At 37.8% G+C, this 23,647-nt stretch overlaps 1 protein-coding gene across 1 annotated transcript in view; it reads right to left on the reverse strand.

Moving 5' to 3' along the window:
- Positions 1-23,647, reverse strand: part of LOC137401181 (signal-induced proliferation-associated 1-like protein 2) — a 93,121-nt gene that overhangs the window by 40,251 nt on the left and 29,223 nt on the right. The window contains exons 5-13 of the mRNA XM_068087566.1: positions 19,954-20,129; positions 15,614-15,817; positions 11,394-11,656; positions 8,581-8,797; positions 7,537-7,665; positions 6,198-6,389; positions 3,853-4,041; positions 1,134-1,324; positions 541-732 (exon numbers count right to left, since the gene is read on the reverse strand). Coding sequence (XP_067943667.1) covers positions 541-732; positions 1,134-1,324; positions 3,853-4,041; positions 6,198-6,389; positions 7,537-7,665; positions 8,581-8,797; positions 11,394-11,656; positions 15,614-15,817; positions 19,954-20,129 — 1,753 coding nt within the window. The remainder of the gene's footprint in view (positions 1-540; positions 733-1,133; positions 1,325-3,852; positions 4,042-6,197; positions 6,390-7,536; positions 7,666-8,580; positions 8,798-11,393; positions 11,657-15,613; positions 15,818-19,953; positions 20,130-23,647) is intronic.

A 23,647-nucleotide genomic window follows, 5' to 3' on the forward strand; every position in this document is an offset into this window, starting at 1 on the left:
GAAGACTTAGAGCCATTCCTCCTAAGACAAAAGACTTAGAGTCATTCCTCCTAAAACAAAAGACTTAGAGCCATTTTTCTTAAGACAAAAGACTTAGAGCCATTCCTCCTAAGACAAAAGACTTAGAGCCATTCCTCCTAAGACAAAAGACTTAGAGCCATTTTTCTTAAGACAAAAGACTTAGAGCCATTCCTCCTAAGACAAAAGACTTAGAGCCATTTTTCCTAAGACAGAAGACTTAGAGCCATTCCTCCTAAGACAAAAGACTTAGAGCCATTCCTCCTAAGACAAAAGATTTGGAGCCATTCCTCCTAAGACAAAAGACTTAGAGCCATTCCTCCTAAGACAAAAGATTTGGAGCCATTCCTCCTAAGACAAAAGACTTAGAGCCATTTTTCCTAAGACAAAAGACTTAGAGCCATTCCTCCTAAGACAAAAGACTTAGAGCCATTCCTCCTAAGACAAAAGACTTAGAGCCATTCCTCCAAGCAACTAAATCCTAATAAGTATGTCTGGTTTTGTTTAGCAACTTCAGCTCACCCCTTGCTCATCGAGAGCTAAGATTCGGTCCTTAGTTTTTTCATCATTCATGGCCTGTTTTAGACAGGAAATTTGAATCTCTGGTGCAACATATTCGATGATATCTTTCGCTGGCAAACCTCGAGAGCTATTTGAGAGACGAGAGGCAGCAGGCAGCGCATCTTCAAGGATAATTCCTCTCAGAACCTTGAGCTACAGCAAGAGCATATCAAATAATCTAAAGATCTAGCCAAGCCAAATGTGCATTGATCCCAGACTGCTCTCTGTAAAAAGATGTTTGTCTGTAGACAGGAGACCTTCTTAAAGCAGTTGCACAGTGGCGCAGATTACTTGCAATTGTTAATCATTGTTATATATTGTAGGCAATTATTAGTTGTAAAACGCTGCACAAAGCTTCCCCTAGCTCTAACCGTAGGATTTGGGAAATGCTTTGAATCATAGCTCTGAGCGTATGCATTGGCTGAAGAGCTCGGGGCAAGCTAACAAAGGCCTGCTAAGCTAAAACGGGAAAGAATTAACTCCATTCCAAATGAGATGAAACGACAAACTCGATAACTGAAAACTGATAACAGCGATATGGCGGTGAGGCTTACCTCGCTCGTTCTGACGATCACACGATACTGCTGCAGAGGCGCCGCTGACTCGGAGTTTATCTTGGAATTCTGGGAGTTTTCACCTTTACCTGCTAAGTCTGGGAGTCGAGTTGATGCAGAAGCCTTTTCACGCTTAATACTAATAGCCACTGGCCCTACATTCTCATCTATCCCACAGTAGTTTTGGTGTTCTAAAAACAGAACATAACCCGTCGCTGGGTACTTTATAAACAGCCAATCACAGGAGAGCTGCGAGTATTGCTGCCAAGGAAACTCAGCCTAAAAAACTTTACATTTTTTGCAATATGAGTAAAATCTCAAACATTGAAATTTAAAGGTGTCTCCTAAATGTGGTGATTTATAGCCTGCTGGTCATCTGAAGCACAACTGCTATAATGGATACCAAGATGTCAGATGACAGCAACATTGACACATTTACTGGACTATAGAGCACTTCACATTTTTCTAGTAATGATCTTTATTACAATATGTATCTGCCTGCTGCCACAAATGGTCAGTAAGTCATGGAAGGAATTATGGTGCATTTACACTGGCCAACACCGACTCCGATTAGGTGCCAATACCCCGACTCAGACAGGTACCTCAGACATTTCACGTATGGGTGCCGACACCGACTCCCCCTTTACATTGCAACGATCGAACTATTTTTGTCGGTACCAACAGCCAATCACAGCGCTTCGCCGTTCTGACCTTCACTCGACCACGCGAAGACGAGTACACATAAAAATCAACGCGCTTGATGTGGAAAATTATATACTAGTACTACACTACTACTACTGCTCCTATTACTACCGCTAGAAGCAACTACTGAATGCCGAATGGAGTTTTCCGATGACGATGAGATTTTGTTGATGGCAGGATCGGCTGCAGCAGCTCTGACGGTCTGTATTATATGTAGTTATATGTATGTATATATTTTATATGTCTGTAAATATTTTATTATATGTGTTGTCCTTTTTATTATAGCCTTGTTACTCGTTATGCTATCAATTGTCGTCGTTTATGTTGTCATATCAACGCACTAGCGGGCCTAATTATTGGCCATTTAAACACTGTTAGCCGGTGTTCCTACTCGGTCCCGTTAGCCGGAACGGGCAATTTTATTGTATATAAGGGAGCAACGCTCACTTAGTAGACAGAGCAAATGGCCGTACGCTCCTCGGCTAGTGAATTTCCTTCGCTAATAAAACATTGAATGAAATCACACACAATTTATTTCTGTATGAAATAATCTAGATCGTGCCAAGGGCCGGCAAATTCCTTTACAGTAGTACTAGTAGTAAAACTAGTAGTAGTACTAGTAGTAGTACTAGTAGTAGTACTAGTAGTAGTACTAGTAGTAGTCGTACAACTGGCTATTCACTTTTAATTAATTTAAATAAAAGTTCACTATCAGAAAGAGCACGAGGGAAAGTTTAATGACAGTCTCCTAGCCTCTCATTAAACCTAGCCCTTTCGTTTCATAAACTTAGCACTGTCATTAAAGCGTAGGCTCATTTAATCAGAGGCTCCTAGCTTCTGATTGGCTGATGAGCGTCCGATTTGTCGGTGCAACCGGGCACTGCTGGGTTTCACCGACACCGACTTTCAGAACGGTACCGACACCGATCTCTCTGTTCACACCTACCGACGCCGACACCGACTCATCAAATTTGTCTGTGCTCGACAAAATCGGTGACAAAATCGGCCAGTGTAAATGCACCATTATAGAATCTCAATATGTATAATGATCTTGTTAGAAGACCAGGCATGTGCCAACTATCGGTTCTTTGGTTTAAGTGAGTCATATGAACATAGAACTATTTCTGTTAACAGGGGTAGACAACTGTGGGTATTGTGAGTAGACAAACCTTGGCTTATTTTCAATGATAATAATGCATTGGCGCTACTTTCATTATTTCTTTGGGCTACAGAAAATCTGGTCCTCTGATCACGATTACGAATAAAAACTGGCATAAATGGTCAACACTCAACAAGTGGAGAAAACTTCCTTTGATAGTGATGGTCAAACCTCGACATGTAAAGTTAATCCATTCTAACATTCACTGTGTATATCAAACCAATGGTACACTGGAGTAAATATTCTAGGACGAATACATCGCATCTTAATTAATGTTTTCCAGAGCCCAAAAACAATACATTTTATAATAATTATAAAATGTATTGTTTTTATAATTATTGTAAAATGCTATTGTTGCTTTGTTGCTATTACAATAAATGCATTATATTAAGCTGAAAGTAGTTAAAAAATAAATTAATAAAATAATAATCCATAAAAAGGGGGTTTTACAGTTAATTAGAAGTAACTAAGTGGTAGAGTAGGCATGGATATTCATGCATTCTGTAGTGAGTGATAGAAATACTTGAGTAATTACACTAGCTTATTCTAGGTGTGAATTAACTTAATTGACATATTTATTATTTTTACTTTTTATTTTTATCTTCTACTAGCTTTGTTGTTACTACGTTACATCTCAAAACTGCCATGTTTTGAGATGTGTTGGATATTGTATGCTGAAAATTACTCCATATGCCGAGACAAAAAATTAACTCAAATTTGATATTGCATGTCGAAAAATTTGTATGAGGGTGTTTAAATGTTTATCTATTTCAGCCAATTTATATCCCTTACTTATAAGCTGTTATGATTTGATCCACATCGTATAGCAACAGGCCGGATAGACACATAAATACTGACCTGAATGCCTAAAATGCTGTCGGTAGTAGGTGCACCCTCTGTCCCTGTATTCGAGTACATAAACACCTCGGTGTTTCTCCACAAGCGATTGCCTATTATCAGCTCCAGGTAGTCCATCTAATATTGACAGACCATTGCATATGGCTGATCGATGTAGTTCTATCGGAGACTCTCTTCCATTCTTTCCTCCTGTACAAAAGATCACATCACCTATAGAGTACAGATCTTAGTAATAAAAACCCATGCGAATAAAATTACGTCATTTGTTTTCGTCATAGAAACATCCGCACTCAAAACTCGTGTAAAACAGCTTTAACGCTTTCAAGCATGGAATCGAGATAACTTGAGGAATTGTTGTCCCCTGATCCTACACCAGAGTGAACTTGGCTGCGGACTTTCACTGTGTTTGTCTCTGCACTTCCCATTTAGGTAAAATTAAAATTTTAGGCGCTTTGCGCGTAATACATTTTCAGTTTTAATCTGAAGTTTCAAGTCAATTGAATTATTAGTTTCTGAGATATCACTGATACACTGAGGGCACTTCCAATCTGACTGCGAAATAAAAAATGGCTGCTAACAGAACATTACTTTTAACGACACGACACACTGATTGAAATTCTTGGTATTGAAGGATCAAAAATAGACAAAGATAGAAAGCCTTTTCTCCTCAGCGAAAAGAGCCTTACACAAAAATAATTCTTTTTCTATTCATAACAAATATACACACCATGTCAGACTCGGTGTACCGCAACCATTATGTTTCTTTAGTTACCTTTAACGACTCTTCTTTGAAATACTGTGAAAAAACTTTCACTTTGTTTGATTTCTGTTGTTTTTTAATCGAGTTCTACATGCCTAGAGCTTTCAAAAGATATTGTGCTAGTCTACGTACTTTTACAGTTGATGTAAAGTTGTTAAACTGTCTAGGATCAGAGGACCTGCTTGTATTAACAGGGTTAGTCTTCCAAGAGTTAAACGGCCTCCATTACTTCGGAGCAGACAACTCCTACATATCAACTTAACTACATCTATTTTTAAAGTTAACATATATTATAGTTAAAACAATATGAACCAAGCATCATATTGTAAACTAGGCAGTCCCTAGTCATGCTACCCCTACCTCCACAAATGCCAAACACTGTGAAACCTCTATTTGAAAGCGATGGCGCCTGATGCTCTATTTTCAACCCTTCTCCTATAGTGGCATCTTATTAGAGGTGGCATTCAAATAGAGAGCGACGCTATACTTTTCGACTACCTCGTAAGAATTTTGGGACAATAAATTTAACCCTTTTAATAGTGAAGTGATGCTAATGTCACCTATATTTTGCACTCTCCATCGGGCAAATCGACATTATTGCTGCCGGCATCAGCGTCTTTGCTAAATCGTTTTTCCCGTACGTATCAGACCGAGTTAAACAAGGAACTACTTTGAGTCAAACATACTAGCCAGATACAGTTATTTATTATTTCAATATCAATGGTGTCGCTTTCAAAGTTTTAAAAGAAAAACCATAAAGCTTTGGAGTTTTCAGGTAAGATCGTAAACCACATCATGAACGAATCTGAAAACAATGGATCGGATTTAGTGACTTTTTTATTCGAATTAGAGTCTAGGCCTAATAATTGTGATGATCGATCTTCGTAGGAACACCGTCACTAAAACCATGGCAACCACTACAGCAACAACGAAAAAAGTAATTATTGATATAACTTAGTCATTATTAGTACCATTTTGTGGACACTTTTCTACTGATCACTTTCTATTACAGGTTCATAGCGATCAAAGAATGCCGAAGTGGCAGTCAAATAGAGGGAGAGTTCAATTAAGGGTGGCGCTGTAGCTTTCAACCTTTCTCAGTTCATACCCTAAATCTTACGGTATATGAATAAAATTACTATACCTTTAATACAACTAGAAAAGCACAAGCAGGAAGGAGCATAATTGGCTGCAATGATCCACACGAACGTTTAATTTCATATTACCATAACTTTATTAACATTCCACATGTTACCAAACCCACTAGATATACATCCTCTCTACATTTACAAGCTCAGAACTTCCTGTTATAAACACCTTATATACACTTAGTGACAGCAAATAACAGCTATTAAACTAAGAGTTGTGTATCCCTATTTCTTTCATGCCTCTCATCTTCAGCTCCAACCATCTGCACACTGTAGATCGCTCTATGCGTTTAGCTGGCTACAGCATCTTATGCTAAGACCATACATAGATTAATCTACTACATGTATTTACGACTGTTGAACCATTAGGAGGTCAGCAAGAGTAAAATGCGATGAGAAGATAGACTGAAGGATTTAGACAGAAGACCAGATCCTACCAGGCTGATATCGTCGTTGCGCTGTCGTAAGAGACAGCACAACATCACGCTCTCGCTCATTGCCTAGCTCATTGACAAAGGCCGGACATTGACAGACGAGAAAAGAACGGTTCTTGCCGCTAGAGTAATTACTGCTGTCCTCCGCAGCATCCTCAGCGTGACTTGCTGCCGATGCTCCTGTTTTGGTGTTTCCTGTGCAACAATGGACCATAACAAAAATTAAATGGTAGAAATGCCAAGTAATTTATTTGGAAAGTTATGTTCATTAGCTAGCATACAGTTGTATCCAGTGTTTTGTAGAAGAATGTCTATTATTGCCATGTATTCTACTAACGATGAAATTGCAAGTATTTTTACCAAGCAGTATTTTGTTTGATTCATATTCAAAATTAAATAACCGTAGTTCCTGTCTACTTTGCCATCAACTTTGGGAAGCATCTATCTCTAGGGTAGTAATGCATAAGACATTCAAAGCTTCCACTTGCTCAATTTTAAATCATTTCATAGAAGCATGCTTTAAACTTTTAATAACAAATTAATTAGAACTTCAAATATTCAGCCGACATCGTATGAAGCCAAATAAAGATGTTTTCCTTATGATAAAGATTTACCAATTATTATTCAAAGCGAAAACTTGAATATGGAATATGAAACTTTAACATTCCCTAATCTGTGACCTAAATGGAGTCTTTGACAGTAAGTCGTTCAAAAACAATGTGATTGGCCAATTAATGCTGCTAGCAATCTATCTACAAGCTGCCTTCCCTAAGCCTTGTAATACTGTACAATGAGTTACAGTGACCAATACATATCAGTTTTTGCTGATGATACAAAAAAGCGCTTCTCAACAACTTTTTTATCTCGAAATATTAAATAACTCTTTGCTACTCGGCTGTATATATGTTATCACCACAGAAGGTTTAGTCGGTAACTTGGCAGCACTTGCATGCATCTATGTGCAAGAAGAAGACAAATCCAAATTTAACATTCGTCTGAATTGAAAAAGAAAGCAAACTGGTTTGAATACTCAGTACAACAAGAGAACACTCTTAACACAGATACCATCAATACTTGGCTACCTCATCCTTAATATCATAAAACTATCATTAGATACCTATTGATAACATCCACTATTACAATTGTTTTAGAAGCAAGACATCAGTCTACAATGACACTGTATAATAAAATATTGTTAGTAATCATTATAAACCATGAAAATGTGATGAAAGGCACCTTTTACAAACTCTATTCTGTTGCAAGAGAAACCATGATGGAATGAATCTCTCAAAATACATTCACTTCATGAGATACTTTTAAATAATGCCTTATTAAAACTCACCAACGTTAGAATTTTGTCTTCGAAGGGCTGCTTCTACGAAGTTTATACCTACGCTTTGGCAGTCATAGTGTACAAAGGCCTTCTTTCTTGTCCTCTCCTCGGGCAGGACTTCACTCAGCAGGCCAGTTACTAAACACAATGAAAAGTCAAAGTCACATAATCCTTTGATGGTCGAAGACATAGAATGCCTAAGAGCTGCAGATAAAGGATTTGTAAAACTGGGGGGAGGCAATTCCAACTAAGTTGGACTCTAAGCTTGTTAGTCAAATGCTGATATAAAATATTAGTTTTTTAAGAGTTAATCCTAGAAGAGTGTAACAAATCTATCGGTAGGACAATGTGGAAGATGAAATAGACTGACAACCTAAAGTGGGCAAGGTGATTGCCTGACTGGCGCAAGCCGAGGAATAGTGTTATATATTAAGAAAACAAATTCCTCCCCAGATGCTCAATGTGTACCCAATCACACGGCGTATGCACTTCTGCTTCATATGCCCATTTCTGAGCAGATAACAACTCAAAATTTCCCTCACATCTTATACACAAAATTATGATTATTGTCACTCTTTATCTACGAACCACCAGCAGATTCAAGGTCATTAGATGTATGTGATGTATAATTATAGTGTAGACAGTAGTTTATCACTTATACAGCGGTGAGACAAAAAGCTGTAACGATGTAATCATCCAGAGGTTAACAAAATTGTTGATGTCACCATTTAGATTGCTGCGCCTCCCTCACACCACTGTTCAAACAATTTCACGATTTAAATCTCACAGAAAGCTTTGCATGTAAGCATTGTAGGAGGGTATTTGCAATTTATTATGCATATATGAAAGAGATTTGCATTTTTGTAAACTGATCTGCACTGATTGCTACGACCTATGCCGTGTCATCAGCGATGGCGGAACATGTGATGGCAAGGCAAATTAATTAGATACACTGACCGGAGACCACCAGAGAATACCATAAGGATGAAAGAAGAAAAGATTAAACGAAGGCTGTTAAAGTAACAGCACTGTGTTTCTAGATGCCAGACATACTTTGTGTATCATTCGCCGATTCGAGTCGCCCTGCGGCGCCATCACTCTTCATAGGCCTCAACTTTCTGAGCAGAGCGGAGACATCTCCTGAGCGAGGTCGCTGTCCCTTCCTTGAGCTCTTTGGACTGCGCTTGGCCAGGTCTAGAGATTGGTGTGAGGGTGGGGAGCTGGCCAACTGTGAGCTGTTTAAAGGTGGAGTCGAGGCTGGAGGACAAGGCTGCGGGTAAATAAAGGAAGAGCTAGAAAGGATTGCGCCTGTCAACTATGGAACACGGCCAATCACGAATATTATTAGAACAATGAAGAAATAATTATGTAACGACTGGCTCGTTGTACAACTATAAAAAGTTAATAATTTCTTCTCTTCTTGGGTCAAAATGAGCAAAAAGCATGCAAACTTGTTATAAACTTCCTGTGTCGAAGTATAAGATTAAAAACAACACTTCAATGTTCTCAATTATTTTGCAACAATAAGTTTGAGGAGCATGGGCAACTATGAAACTGGACATATAGCAAAAACATTCAGTGTTGTTTTACAGAAGAATAACCTAGATTAAACACTGCATCAGTATATGTACATATGTATATAGTGCACTACAGAACACTTCCTATTGCAACCTAAACATTTTGGAGTTGTTCTCTCATCATGTTATGTTACTATACGCTGCTCTACTAGCCTGGGCATGGCTCTCGTGGATGATTGGGAGAGAGAGCCTGGGACACATAGCAACACGCGGGGAAGACAACTCTAACAGTCGACTTCTGCAGTCGCTAATATCACAATCGTTATTTTCGAAGGAGTATCATGTGACGGTCTTTTTTATGATCTTCACGAGTATTATGTATTATTTTTAATCTGAATTGGCAGCAAACAAACGCTGATTGGTAAGTATGAAATGTTGGTTGCATAATAAATCAATCAAGAGAGTTATATTATTTCATATGTTCAATTCATTATGATTTTATTTAATTATAATCAAAAATTAAATCAATTGAATAAAAGGTTTTCACAATAACAATACAAACGAATAACAATTGAACAACAAAAATGAATCGCACGCTGCTAGTAAAGAAAAGTTTATCTAGTAAAAAGTAATCTCAGTTTTATTTTACTCGCGAGTATTGTGATTACTCGCGACAGTTATTATGAGCAACTCAGACCTACCACTGCAAAACGGTGTCATCTGAAAGCAAATACTCTTTCCGAAGCCAGTAGGAAGAACTATAAATTAGTCAAAACCTGCAATAATATGTTGTAAAGCTTGAAGCTGTTTTGGTCTCAGCGTGGCTATGCCTAGCTTTGATAGATGGTTTTTGAATCGCTCCATTTTTTATCAGTATATGAAATGAAACTGCAAATGTGAAAACGCAAGAGCATAGTAACCTATGGTTCTTATCGTTTTGTTATCAAACGGGGTATTACATAACTACCCAGTCTATCAAGAACATAGTGCCTTTTCCTAGATCAAGTCACGTTGCCGTGACGATAGGCTTTTAAACGCGCCACATCTAGTACATCGTGAGATCTGAATCTATCGACACGGTTTCATTAGTATCAGTCTGAGCGTCATATGTAACATATGTCGCTCGTTTTGCAGAAGTTATCTTACCTTTTTTCCGCTATGTGTCACAGGCTCTCTCTCCCAATCCCCCACGAGAGCCATGCCCAGGCTACTGCTCTACTTACTGCATTGTAGTTCAGTAAATAAACATTGTACTATTCTTTGCCATTTCATACGTTGATGGAAATTGCCTCCCACTACCACTAATCAATACCTTATGTACTATGTATATCAAAAAACCATATTCATGTATTTAGAAAATGAATAGATATTATTAAGATAATAAAAATAGTTTACAAGTATTCAAATACAGCTGATATTCTATAGAAATACTTGGGAGTAGGCAAGTTATTCGCAGAGCTACTTTTGTTCATTATTTGAACATATAAACAAAGCAAAGAAAATTGCTAGTAATATTTCAAACTGAGAAGAAACCTTTACAAATTCATATGCAAAATTAGCATTCAATTCATTTTCATTAAATATTGAGATATATCAGCTCAAAAAGGCAAATGCCAAATTTTAATTATTACAGGGTCAACAACTTGAGCTAGGATTGGCCTATATTTTGTAGTAGACTACAAAAATATCACATTGTTTTGAATTTTGTTCAGTGTCAATCATGGATCAACCAAGTCTGCAGAAACTTTTCGCGTTCTGTTGTTATTTGCTTCTATATGTAAGTCTTTTAAATCGTTTGTTACAAAATATGTTCTAAGCATTTAAGACTAGTATAATTTACCAGCAGTCAAAACTATAAACAGCCATTATATCAGTCATTTATAAATAATGTCATTGGACAGTTAATGCTGCTAGCAATCTAGCGATAGATTTGCTTCTCTAAGCCCTCTAATACAATTATTTACGATTACCAATACATATATGTTAATTCGATAAATTATTTTGTCTCATCATATTAACACGAGGTACCTTTAGAACATCAAAACTTATATACAAACTAAATTTGCGATGGGATCGACAATGTCTTGAAGTTCTTAAATGACGAGGAAGGCAAACTTTGGACAGGACATCTCCACAGACTCAAGACACTCATTAGGTTATATATATATATATATATATATATATATATATATATATATATATATATATATATATATATATATATATCACTAGGTTTGGACTTTCGGTCATTTTTTTGCTTCTCTTTTCAAATAAAGGTTTGAAGGTGGAAAATCTTTATAATTATGCCCAGCATCAAGCACAATAGGAGATATGTTAATAGCTACTAACCTGCGCATTGACCATGTGGGAGGGTTTGGGCACACCCTGAGGCGTCATATAATGTGGCTGCGCAGGTGGCCTGGGCTGATAAAGCTGTACCTGCAGCTGACTTTGTTCAGACTGTGTGGAATGTGTATTGTTTGGACTCGTTTCAGACTCTCCTCTAAGCACACTCTGTATGCCAGGAGGAGCGGGTGCTCTCTGGTCAGCGTGATCTGACTTGTACGAGCGGAGCATGTCAAAGAACTGTGCATCTGCAGAATCCCCATATCCTGTTGTAACAAATAACCCATGATCCCTGTTGTAACAAATAACCCATGATCCCTGTTGTAACAAATAACCCATGATCCCTGTTGTAATAAATAACCCAAGATCCCTGTTGTAACAAATAACCCATGATCCCTGTTGTAACAAATAACACATGATCCCTGTTGTAACAAATAACCCATGATCCCCATATCCTGTTGTAACAAATAACCCATGATTCCCATATCCTGTTGTAACAAATAACCCATGATCCCTGTTGTAACAAATAACCCATGATTCCCATATCCTGTTGTAACAAATAACCCATGATTCCCATATCCTGTTGTAACAAATAACCCATGATCCCCATACCCTGTTGTAAAAAATAAACCGACCCCATGACCCCCATATCCTGTTGTAACAAATAACCCATGATCCCTGTTGTAACAAATAACCTATGATCCCTATAGTCTGTGTAACAAATAATCCAGGATCCCCAGTCTGTTGTAACAAATAATCCAGGATGTCAGGGGTTAAATTTTATGGCTGAACAGTTCTGATAGCGAGATTTGGCTTAAAGAATGCATTAACATGACAAACATTCCCAAGTCATTGATTAATCTACATGAATAAAGCTGGGTATATTGTAACCTGCAGTCTCTAAAAAATTGGTGACCTGTCAACCGGACATTCAGCGTGCACCATTTAGCAAATTTATACGGAAGTCTGGTGAACTATATATACCGCAGGCAACTTCGAGTCTGGTGAACTATATACCGCAGACAACTTTAAGTCTGGTGAACTATATACCGCAGGCAACCTTAAGTCTGGTGAACTATATACCGCAGGCAACTTTAAGTCAGGTGAACTATATACCACAGGCAACTTTAGGTCTGGTAAACTATATACCGCAGGCAACTTTAAGTCTGGTGAACTATATACCGCAGGCAACTAAGTCTGGTGAACTATATACCGCAGGCAACTAAGTCTGGTGAACTATATACCGCAGGCAACTTTAAGTCTGGTGAACTATATAGTGCGGGCAACTTTAAGTCTGGTGAACTATATACCACAGGTAACTTTAGGTCTGGTAAACTATATACCGCAGCAGACAACTTTATATTGTTCAGCGATAAATACAAAGCGACAAACTGTCTCCTCTTTTTTCAAACTCACATTAGGCAAAGAGCAGACAACTCTGACTTTTGTTTTTAACACATGTTTTATCACTTCCAAACTAACATTAATTCAATCTTTTTCAGCCAATTAGAAGAAAACTCTGCGTCTCATTAACCAACCCTTTCCTTGCCAAACTAGGCGCCTTTCTCAAATATCCCAAAAGCACATGAGTTTACTCTAATACGTACAACGTATCGTTCGTATTACTATACGCCAGGAAAAATGGCAGCATATAAAACTAATGACTGAACAAGATACGGAAAACATACTAGAGATAACTTTGCATTAAGATAAGTCGACAACATTAAAAGGATATGTATAATTTGACATAAAATTTAAGAAACGGAAAGCTAGTTACCATTTCTATAGAACTATTGGGCTTTGAGTTTTGGAGTAGAGTGGAAAGTACAACTAGGTAACCAGTGTACTATATGTGACGGTTGGGAGCGAGTTTAGTATGTTTCCTGTGAATCTCAGGTTATCACTCTCACTTGCGATGTTCAATTACTTCACGCATTGAAGCTTTAAAACTCCCCCTAGCAACAGCCTTCTGATGTCATCAATATTGCGCAATGCAGGATATAATAGATACCAGGACCAGATATATATTGTTTTTATCAAGTAACTTTTTATATTATTGCCAGACCAGCGTCAGTGTTTTATTCTCCTACTGTACAAATTAGACAAAACTCAAGTCATAGGTGATACACGCACACTAGTAACAGCCATAGCCAACTCTTAGACTGGAGTCAGCTTGAAGTTGTCAGTGACATTACGAACAGACTTGAAGGTTCGACCACATATCCTGTTCTTGTGTGTGGATAAGCGAGACTAAGGGGGGGGGGGTGGCGGCAGCCACACCATTGCTCATCAAAGATAAGTAGTTCCGCCGTCAACCATACCATGGGGGATTTGAGATACAAGTTCCCCAACACGCGAGAGATTTGATATATACCCATGCCCTAACATACGAGAGATTCGAAATACGAGTGCCCTAACATATGAAGGATTTGGGATACGAGTGCCCCGACATACGAGGGATTTGAGATACGAGCGACCCAACATACGAGGGATTTGAGATTCGAGCAAAGTTATGAGCAAGATTTTGCCTTGAGATACGAGAAAATTTTAAAATATGAGCGTATGAAATGCTCATATGGTTCGCGATGCAGTTTTCAAGTGGCAAGTATGCGAGAGGCTGCTTTTGAGAACCACACCTGTCGGCCTTTTTCGGCAGATCAGTTTGAAATTTGAAAAGGGCCAAGCCGAAAGATAATAAAAATGAAAACGCACTTAGAATTAAGATTAGTGTAAGATGAAAACATATTTTAAGTGGTTGTTTAGCAGGCTAAATTCATAAAAGTTAAATTTAAAGGTTATATTGTTACATAGTGTCACTAAAGTGTAGCGTACAGAATGTGTTGGCATGAAGTCTCTCATATCTCCGTTAGCCACTACACTTGCCTTGAAGGCAAAATCTCCATGCAGTACTGTACATAATAATGTTACACTTTATAGGAGACCATAACCACTAAGTAGGTCTTTGTTACTTTTTGAGCGTAGGTAGTGTATTAGAAGAATTAAAACACGGTTTACGATTGTAATATCATGTTTTTAGGTGGTTTTTCAGAAGATGGGAACGGATTGATTTGTATTTGGTTGTCTACATAACAAACACCGCTTTGAGATGTGAGAACATTAACATACAAGTTCAGTTCCAGAACACATTAAGCTTGTATGTCGATATATGACTGTATAAGTAATAATTATTCATTTAAATACCAAATACTATTCTTATTTGGGTCTCCAATATTGGGAGATAGTTAAGTCAGCTAACAATTAAGCCCGCAGTTTTAACAACACTCATCCTTGATCGACTTGTTAACTCATGATGACATGAGAAAGCGTTCACTAGTTGCGAGAAGTTCTATTCCTCGATTGGGTTTTCAGGAGTTTATCGATAGATAGCTGCATTTGCGTATGTCAAAACATGAGGTAGTCTCAGAGACTACTACATAAATGTCTGAGTATATATGCCTACTAGCACAAATAGCTAATAAGGTTGGTAACATGGGTCCTAAGCTATTGTCTGTCACACAAAAAAATGATGCGAAGAGTTGTTTTCTCTTTTAGACTAAACACGTCGGCAAAACGAACAGACAATGTTTCATATCACACCGCCTGATTTCACTATATTCAGCCAAACTTGTTACTCATTAACTATTACTTGTTTAAATAAATTTCCTTAAGACGATTTGGTCATAGGATTATCAGGTAGTAAATGGACTTGTACATGTTTGTATAAACAATCACACACTAACATAATAAGATAAGGCCTCAGTCTATACCCTGCCATTGTAAGCTAGGCATAAGACACTGTAAATGACATGTATCTAGTCCTTATGATTCTATCCATCGTTTTTTTGACGTCATCAAGTCGTTTGCACATGCACTTGTTCACGAAAAAGCCGCCATATTTGTAGAAAACGATCGTTTTTCTTTTATTACTAGTACTTTTTGGTGTTGTTTTGATACTGTAATAAAAAAATTGCAAATGAAAGCATCGTTTTCAAAAATTCATTACAAAAGCTTCGTGTTTTTAGCAATAAAATTGTCTGTAAAGATGGGCAATAACGATAAAATGATGTCACGAAAAAACGAAGGATAGCTTTAAAAATGCCAAAGGCAACCCAAATAGCCATGCATACAAATAGGGATTCGTAGAACCTGCTCGGTTCCACCAAGCAAAGACCTCTCAGCCTTCACCCCTCATCTCCAGTATATTAATTAATTGCATGACTCACCGGCGTGTTTGGGCTCCACAAGGTCAGCACTGCCAAAATCTTTACGCAACGGCTGCTGATAGGCTTGAGCGTTGTTGTCCAGGTGAAGATCGCTGTTGCTACGAAAAAGAGGTGGGGTCGGACTAGGATGTGAGTCAGCCGAGTGCCTAGAGGAAGATGTGCCATAGTCTTGCTCTCTGACTGAGTCATACGTGTTGCGGTACTCTAGTGGAAAAAAAATAGGTCCGTAAGGTGGGGATGAGGAGAGATGAATAAATACACAATCAAAGAGAGATGGTTGTGTATTCTAGTGGAGACAGAGATGAATAGATACTCTGGTGATGAGATATCGGTGGATACTCTAGTATAGAGAAATAGATGGATACTCTAGTAGAGAGAAATAGATGGATACTCTAGTAGAGAGAAATAGATGGATACTCTAGCAGAGAGAAATAGGGGGATACTCTAGTAGAGAGAAATAGATGGATACTCTAGTAGAGAGAGATTGATGGATACTTTAGTAGAGAGAGATGGGTGGATACTATAATGGAGAAAGATGGGTGGATATGCTAGCGAAAAGAGATGTACAGAGTGTAATAGAATGTGTTAGACAGATACTCAAAGAAGATACTCAAAAATACAGATATACAGTGATCCTCATAACATCAGATCTGATCTTTGGCGGTCTCTGACTCTCACAGACTAAAGGTACGGCCACACGTAACGAATTATTGATTCATTCTGACCGAAATCACGAGATAAACGAATAATTTGTGACGGTCAGCATAAACGAATTATTTATTCATGCTGACCGAAATCACGAAATGAACAAAATTGTCTGAGCTGTGCATGCACACCGAAATCGTCGACAAAACGCTTTTAATTGGTTGAACAAACTTAGCGAGCGCAATTTTAGCAGCTTTTGCCATTGGTATAGTCCAAGACATGTACCGCGACACACAATGAAAGTATCAGCACAATTCAACCTGATACATACCATGTAACCGGCTAGATGCGCTAAAAATGGCAACTGTTTCTGCAACGGAACGTTTACTACTAAAAAATGTTATTATTGAAAAAGGCACTATTTGTAGCCATAGTGTCCAAAAGATAAAGAATCAACAATAGTGCAATCTAAGCAGCTGCATCATATGTACTATGTCGAGTTGCGCTGATACTTTTATTGTGTGTCTTTATACGTGTCTTGGACTATATAAAAGTGTAAAACCTGCTGGAACCGTGCTCGCTAATAATTTTCCAATTAAGCCAATTAAAAGCGTTTCATCGACGATTTCGGTGTGCATGCACATCTCAGATAATTCTGTGAATTTCGGCCGAATAATTCGTTCATTTCGTGATTTCAGTCAGAATGAACGAATAATTCGTTACGTGTGGCTGCACCTTTACGGTAGCCGCTGTTCTGACACGAAGGAGAAACGCAGTCAACTTACAGTAGCCGCTGTTCTGACACGAAGGAGGAACGCAGTCAACTTACAGTAGCTGCTGTTCTGACACGAAGGAGGAACGCAGTCAACTTACAGTAGCTGCTGTTCTGGCAGAAGGAGGAGCACAGTTAACTTACGTTGGAACAAATAAAAAATTGAGGTAATAGCCTCCTGGTTCTTTAGATAAACAACTAGAATAAAAAACAAACATATCTGGACTAGCTTGTTGTTTCTAAAAGCCTACGTAAGTAAAGGTTATTCGCACGAATCATTTTTGGCAGTGTATCTTCTTGGAGCATTTTCCTTACAGTAAGAAAGCTGAACGAGTAGGTCAGTCCAAACCGTTGCTCCAGGTCTAGTAACATGGTCAAACGAATATTTTAATTAAAGTGGCACACACTGGTTCGCAATATAGAAACTACGTTTGATCCAACGCATGTAAAAAATGGACAATTGATGCCTCCAGAGGGTTTTTCACTTTTTGTGGACAAAACTGGACTTCATTGACCAGAATAACTAAGGGATCATTGTGATGAAACAAAAGAGTTCCCTCAAGAAGCAACTGGTGTGCAAGCAACATGACCCCATACAGATGTCAATACAACCAGAAATTACAAGTACTAAAAACCTCTAAATGCAGTGGAGAGACATGTTTGGTAGTTCTAACAAGCGAAAGTACAAAGATGGACGCTCAATATGTAAGATTAAGAATGGCAAGCGATGATGAAAAGGTGATTAACGATGATAAAAAGGTGGTTAGCGGCACTGTGACAATATGCCTGGATAACAAGACATTCCAGAGATAAACACAGGTAATATTAAAGATACATCAACAGGTGAAACTATTCTAACTATGAGCAATACATGGGTACTTGGAAGTTACTGGAGCAGTTTGCTCCCTTCAAATATCATCAGTTACTAGTAAACAGTGAATGCAGACAGTTACTTTCACTATATAACGGCAACAGTTGAGAAAAGATTGCTAATAATTTTATAAAGCTGCCTACATAGGGCATGGTTTCATTTAGGCGTCATCCATGACTAAAATTAGGTTGGTCCCCTAAAAGATTGACCTTGCTAAAATAATAAGATAATAATATTTGTCAATTGGTCCAGGGCACTACACAAAATTGATCTTTTTGTCAACAAGGCCAAAATATCTCATTCTAAGGCAACGTTGCTGAGCGGTGAAGTAATAAATGTAGCGGCTATGACAAAACCTGGTCAAGTTTGGTGGAATGGGCAAATCGCACAGATGTGTATCTCTGTTATACTCGTTCATCTTTTAGTTTTACCATTTATTGCTTTGTGACCATACGACTACCGCGCGCAACATTTTGTATCTATATCTGAGAGTCAACGTTCTTTCACGAGCATATCGTAGATCTGACCTAGATCATGACCTAGGCATCACCTAGATTCCATTCCTAGTGATCGTTGTTGGCAAGAAGTCAGTCAGCAGCTATATTTTACTGGCTTCACATCTATAGACCTTTTGCCAACTAAATTTATGTCATGTACAGTAGCTCCATATAATGTTAAGCAAATTCAAACTGTAAAACATCACTTGGCAGTAAAATCTGACCAAGTATTTCTTACATAAGATTTATATAAAGCCAGAACATTCAACACAACTACGGTGCTCTATTATCATAATATTGGACCTATCTTGATATCTATCAGATATAATAATATTTATTATAAAGAAGGTGAATTCGTTGCAGATATTTTCCACACATGTCAAAAGTGCAATCGTTCAGCATTAACCAAGAAATGCAAGCACCAACAAGGTGGACCAAGTGCTGATAACAACAGCAACAGAGCACCAACAAGGTGGACCAAGTGCTGATAACAACAGCAACATGCACTGGGTAAATTGATGAAAAAACAAGGCTTAATTCAGGTAAAACCATCATTATGGTAGCTGTATATTATGGTAGCTGTATATTATGGTAGCTGTATATTATGGTAGCTGTATATTATGCTAGCTGTATATTATGGTAGCTGTATATTATGGTAGCTGTATATTAAAAAACAACTACTCAGCTACCTTAGACCTACCCAACTTCAAACCTCTGAAAGAAATTACACTCATAACTAGGTGGGAAAAAGCACTTATATTAATATTTCATGAAATTCATTATTTTTCTAAAATGGGCTAAATTTGAGCATCAACCAACACTGTTACACTGGCATACGCATACCAGAAGGTGTTGAACTATAGAAAGACCTAATCTCATGTCGGCTTAGTTGGGCTTGTCTTCTCTCGCATTCTGTTGTTGCAATATTTTGCAAGTGTTATTCCACACAAGCACTCGACATCAGCACAACCACTCAAAAAAGCAGTAACTGTATGGTATAAACACATACATAGGTTTATGATCCCTTTCAATACACAGAATAGTAGTACAAATGCTTAGTAACTAGTAAGCATTTGTACTAGAAGACTTATCAAATGATTCATTTTTATGACTTTTGCAACCTTCCTAGGAATACAACAAAATGTGTCAAAAAATCTAAACAGGAAGAGAGCACGAGTAAAAGCTCCTGGTACACCATACCATATCTGGATACGCCATTAACAAAATCCAGAAATATCTCTCAACCAAACAACAAGTTCACATGAGAAAACTGAAGCCATTTCCTCTATTTTTCCACTGCCTACTCGGTGCCTATAACAACTGAGCAACAAAACACAACCACAAAAAAACACAATGAGAAAACAATCTTGAGTAAGATGAGCTTCCAGAGAGTCAAGCAGAGGCTGTGAGGTGATGAAGGTATGAAAATGAAAGGATAAAACATTTAAACCCGAGCAGAATGAAAAGAAGGATATGAACTAATGTACGACTAGAGTCGTCAGATGAAGATGAGGAGACTATCAATGACACAAAGGATGAACGGAGCTTCACTCACCAGATGCATGCATGCTAAGTGGTCGCGAGCCTTCTGTATGGCGGCTTCTCGGTTGCAGTGCTGGTTGACTCGCATAGCTGGCATTTGGGGCTTGGTTGTTCAGTCGGGGACCACGCTGGTTAAACTTTTGATGGTAGGAGTTTCTCAAGTCCACAAAACCCTCCCTTAGCTTGGCTCTATGGAAATAAAATTCTGATTAAACATATAATGTTATCACTGTGTAGTCGTCAACTTGATCTAGAACAGGGAAGACCTCACAACATTGGTGATGATTCATATCAAAAATATTTGAAAATTTATTGGAAATGTTCAGAGGAGCCATAATATCAATGTTTCCTTGTATGTCTTGTAAACATGATGTCATAGTCTGTGTATTTCCATAAAAACATCAATTTTTAATCAGAATGATTGTTAACAGTTTCACGGTACACTAAACCAAATATACACTAAAATAAGTAGGATTTTAGGATTTTAGAGTAGCAGTCAAAAACTAGGGGTACAAGGAGAGAATAATATAGACAGCAAGCTTTATTGTAAACATGGCAAGTGAAGCATTTTGAGGGAACAAGATCATAGATATGAATGAACTCTAGAGAGAGAGTTGGCTGTAACAAATACTGTTGCTACAAGACACGCTCTTATTTTATGAACTTGAAAATGTATGCCATAAAGTGTGCTAGTATAAAATGTTTCTCAATGATTTATAGATTTTAAACGCACTCTGGCATAGATAGTGACTAAATGTACGAAGCACTTTTGTGTTGAAGACATTTTCATAAGCTTGTCATGATGATGAAATACGTCTTTTGATCTTACAGTTGTAACATCGTTTGGCTTACTGATGGTACATTGTTTGACTTACTGTTGGGACATTGTCTGACTTACTGTTGGGACATTGTTTGACTTACTGTTGGCGCATTGTTTGATTTACTGTTAGTACACTGCTTGACTTACTGTTGGTACACTGTTTGACTTACTGTTGGGACATTGTTTGACTTACTGTTGGGACATTGTTAGAAATCCCAAATAGTAAACTAGGATTCTAAAGGATTTACAACTCTACAAGAACCTGCATCATAAATCTAAAGCAGTCTGAAAAAATACTCTATCAGCTGTTTATAAACAAAATAAAATGGTATTTGGTTAAGCTATAAGCAGCAAGACTACTACCGGAAGTGTAACAACTGTTACAATTTATCCTCTGGCAGCAAGTAGATGAAAAACCCTGTGCTGCCAAGATATCAATAGTCAGAAAAACGCTTGCCCTAGGAAACTAAAACCTGATTCATACTGGGTCATATTCAGACATTGTTTATATTATGATGCAGCCTATGACATGGGGAGGTTATGATCACATAATGGAGCATATTATGATGCAGCCTATGACATGGGGAGGTTATGATCACATAATGGAGCATATTATGATGCAGCCTATGACATGGGGAGGTCATGATCACATAATGGAGCATATTATGATGCAGCCTATGACATGGGGAGGTTATGATCACATAATGGAGCATATTATGATGCAGCCTATGACATGGGGAGGTTATGATCACATAATGGAGCATATTATGATGCAGCCTATGACATGGGGAGGTCATGATCACATAATGGAGCATATTATGATGCAGCCTATGACATGGGGAGGTTATGATCACATAATGGAGCATATTATGATGCAGCCTATGACATGGGGAGGTTATGATCACATAATGGAGCATATTATGATGCAGCCTATGACATGGGGGTTATGATCACATAATGGAGCATATTATGATGCAGCCTATGACATGGGGAGGTCATGATTACATAATGGAGCATATTATGATGCAGCCTATGACATGGGGGTTATGAGCACATAATGGAGCATATTATGATGCAGCCTATGACATGGGGGTTATGATCACATAATGGAGATTCTTCCCCTAATCACTTACCTAGTCGTACTACCACTAATTTTATTTCGAAAAGAAAACCTAGCTTTACAGTGCATAGATGGAGGGATGGGCACAAACCTTATAGCAAAAGTGACAGTAGCCCTAAGAGTACTATTCATCATACTCAACCCTGACACAATTGCACATTCAGAGGTTTGCCCCTAATGGACTAGACCTGAAGTGGGCCTTATAACGACAATAATTCATGCCCTCAAGAGTTCTCAGTACCGTGCACCCTCGGGTTACGATGCCCCTGTTAGGCGATTTTTTCGTCTTCCGATGTAGATAGAATATGATGTTCTTTTACCCTTTCCATACGAAATATTTTTCCCCATACATTATCAACGAAAACTTCTCTCAAAATTTGCATTTAGGATTCGGTGTGCTAATTATGTTGGAATAACGAATATGCCGATATGCAATTTTCTGAAACCCTTCCCACAACGCATGAAAGAAATATGATGATCGATCTCTCAGTTCAGCATTGTTCGTTATTAATAGTTATAGTAAAAATGAAACCGGAAACAGAGAGGTGATAAAATTTTAGCAGATGACAAAGTCTAATTTTAGTAGAATAGCTAACAATACATACTCACACTTAAATTAATGGTTAGGTTAAATTCATGGTTTATGTTATAAGTCTGCCTCGAAGGTAAGAGTTCTCTACTGTATGTACTGCACATATTACGCTGTAACGTTACATTTTATTGCAGATCATAACTACTGAATACACACTAAAGTTACTGTAGGTAACTATAGTTACTAATGTTAGCATACTATTTTGTTACTAATTTCTAATATGTACAGTACATAAACACAATTTTGATGATTTTACCAGTGGGTGTTTGCATTAGATAATTGCTATGGGTTTCTATTTACTCTTCTATATAGTATTTTTGCCTTACGATGCCAACACTGGAACGAGTTAAAATCGTATGGCAAGGGTCCACTGTATTACGTGTGCTTAGTGTGAACAAGACTCAAAGATGGTATGGTACAAGAACTTGGACTACTTCGTTGTACTAATAATGTCAAGGTAAAGTTACCGATATACCAAAAACATTATATATTTGCTTGCGGTAATCTGCTATGTGTGCAATGGAATGATGAAAAGCTGACGGTTAACCATTTTAATTACTGAATATGCATTATCTAATATATAACAAAAATTTTAAAATTGGGCCGTTTTCACATTTTGTGAAACCAAACAAAATAATTCCCAAGGCGCTGGTGTTGCAATATTCAAGTCTCATAAATAAACAAGAAATCAGCTAATATTAAATTTTGCTGACTCTTGAGCTATGGTAATAACCACTCACTAGCTCTTACAAACTCTTATAAACAATGATTAACAAGATAATACTAATATGATTTAGTTTTTGCGACGAACATTAGGTTATCTTAAACAAACTTCTACCGAAGCCTCAGGCGACAAAAGATGTGATAATCAGCGGTTGCTCAGCGACAAAAGATGTGATAATCAGGGGTTGCCCAGAGCGTTGCATCTCTCAATTAGCTGATTAGATAGTCGACACAAAATTATAACCCATTTTCGGATTTACCATTGACCAGTGCTCCTGCTTGTACGGAAGCGCGATGAACCAATTATCAGCCATAACTCAAGCAAACCACGCTTTACTGAAGTGAAGTTGTCTACCCATAACAATTTTCAATAAATTCATAGACTTTGCCTTGTCTCACCTTAAAACATTGAAGTCTGATAGCTAATAAGTTGTTATCATCCCTGCAACTGA

The sequence above is a fragment of the Watersipora subatra genome, chromosome 7, assembly GCF_963576615.1.
Source record: "Watersipora subatra chromosome 7, tzWatSuba1.1, whole genome shotgun sequence".
NCBI classification, from domain to species: Eukaryota; Metazoa; Bryozoa; class Gymnolaemata; order Cheilostomatida; family Watersiporidae; genus Watersipora; species Watersipora subatra.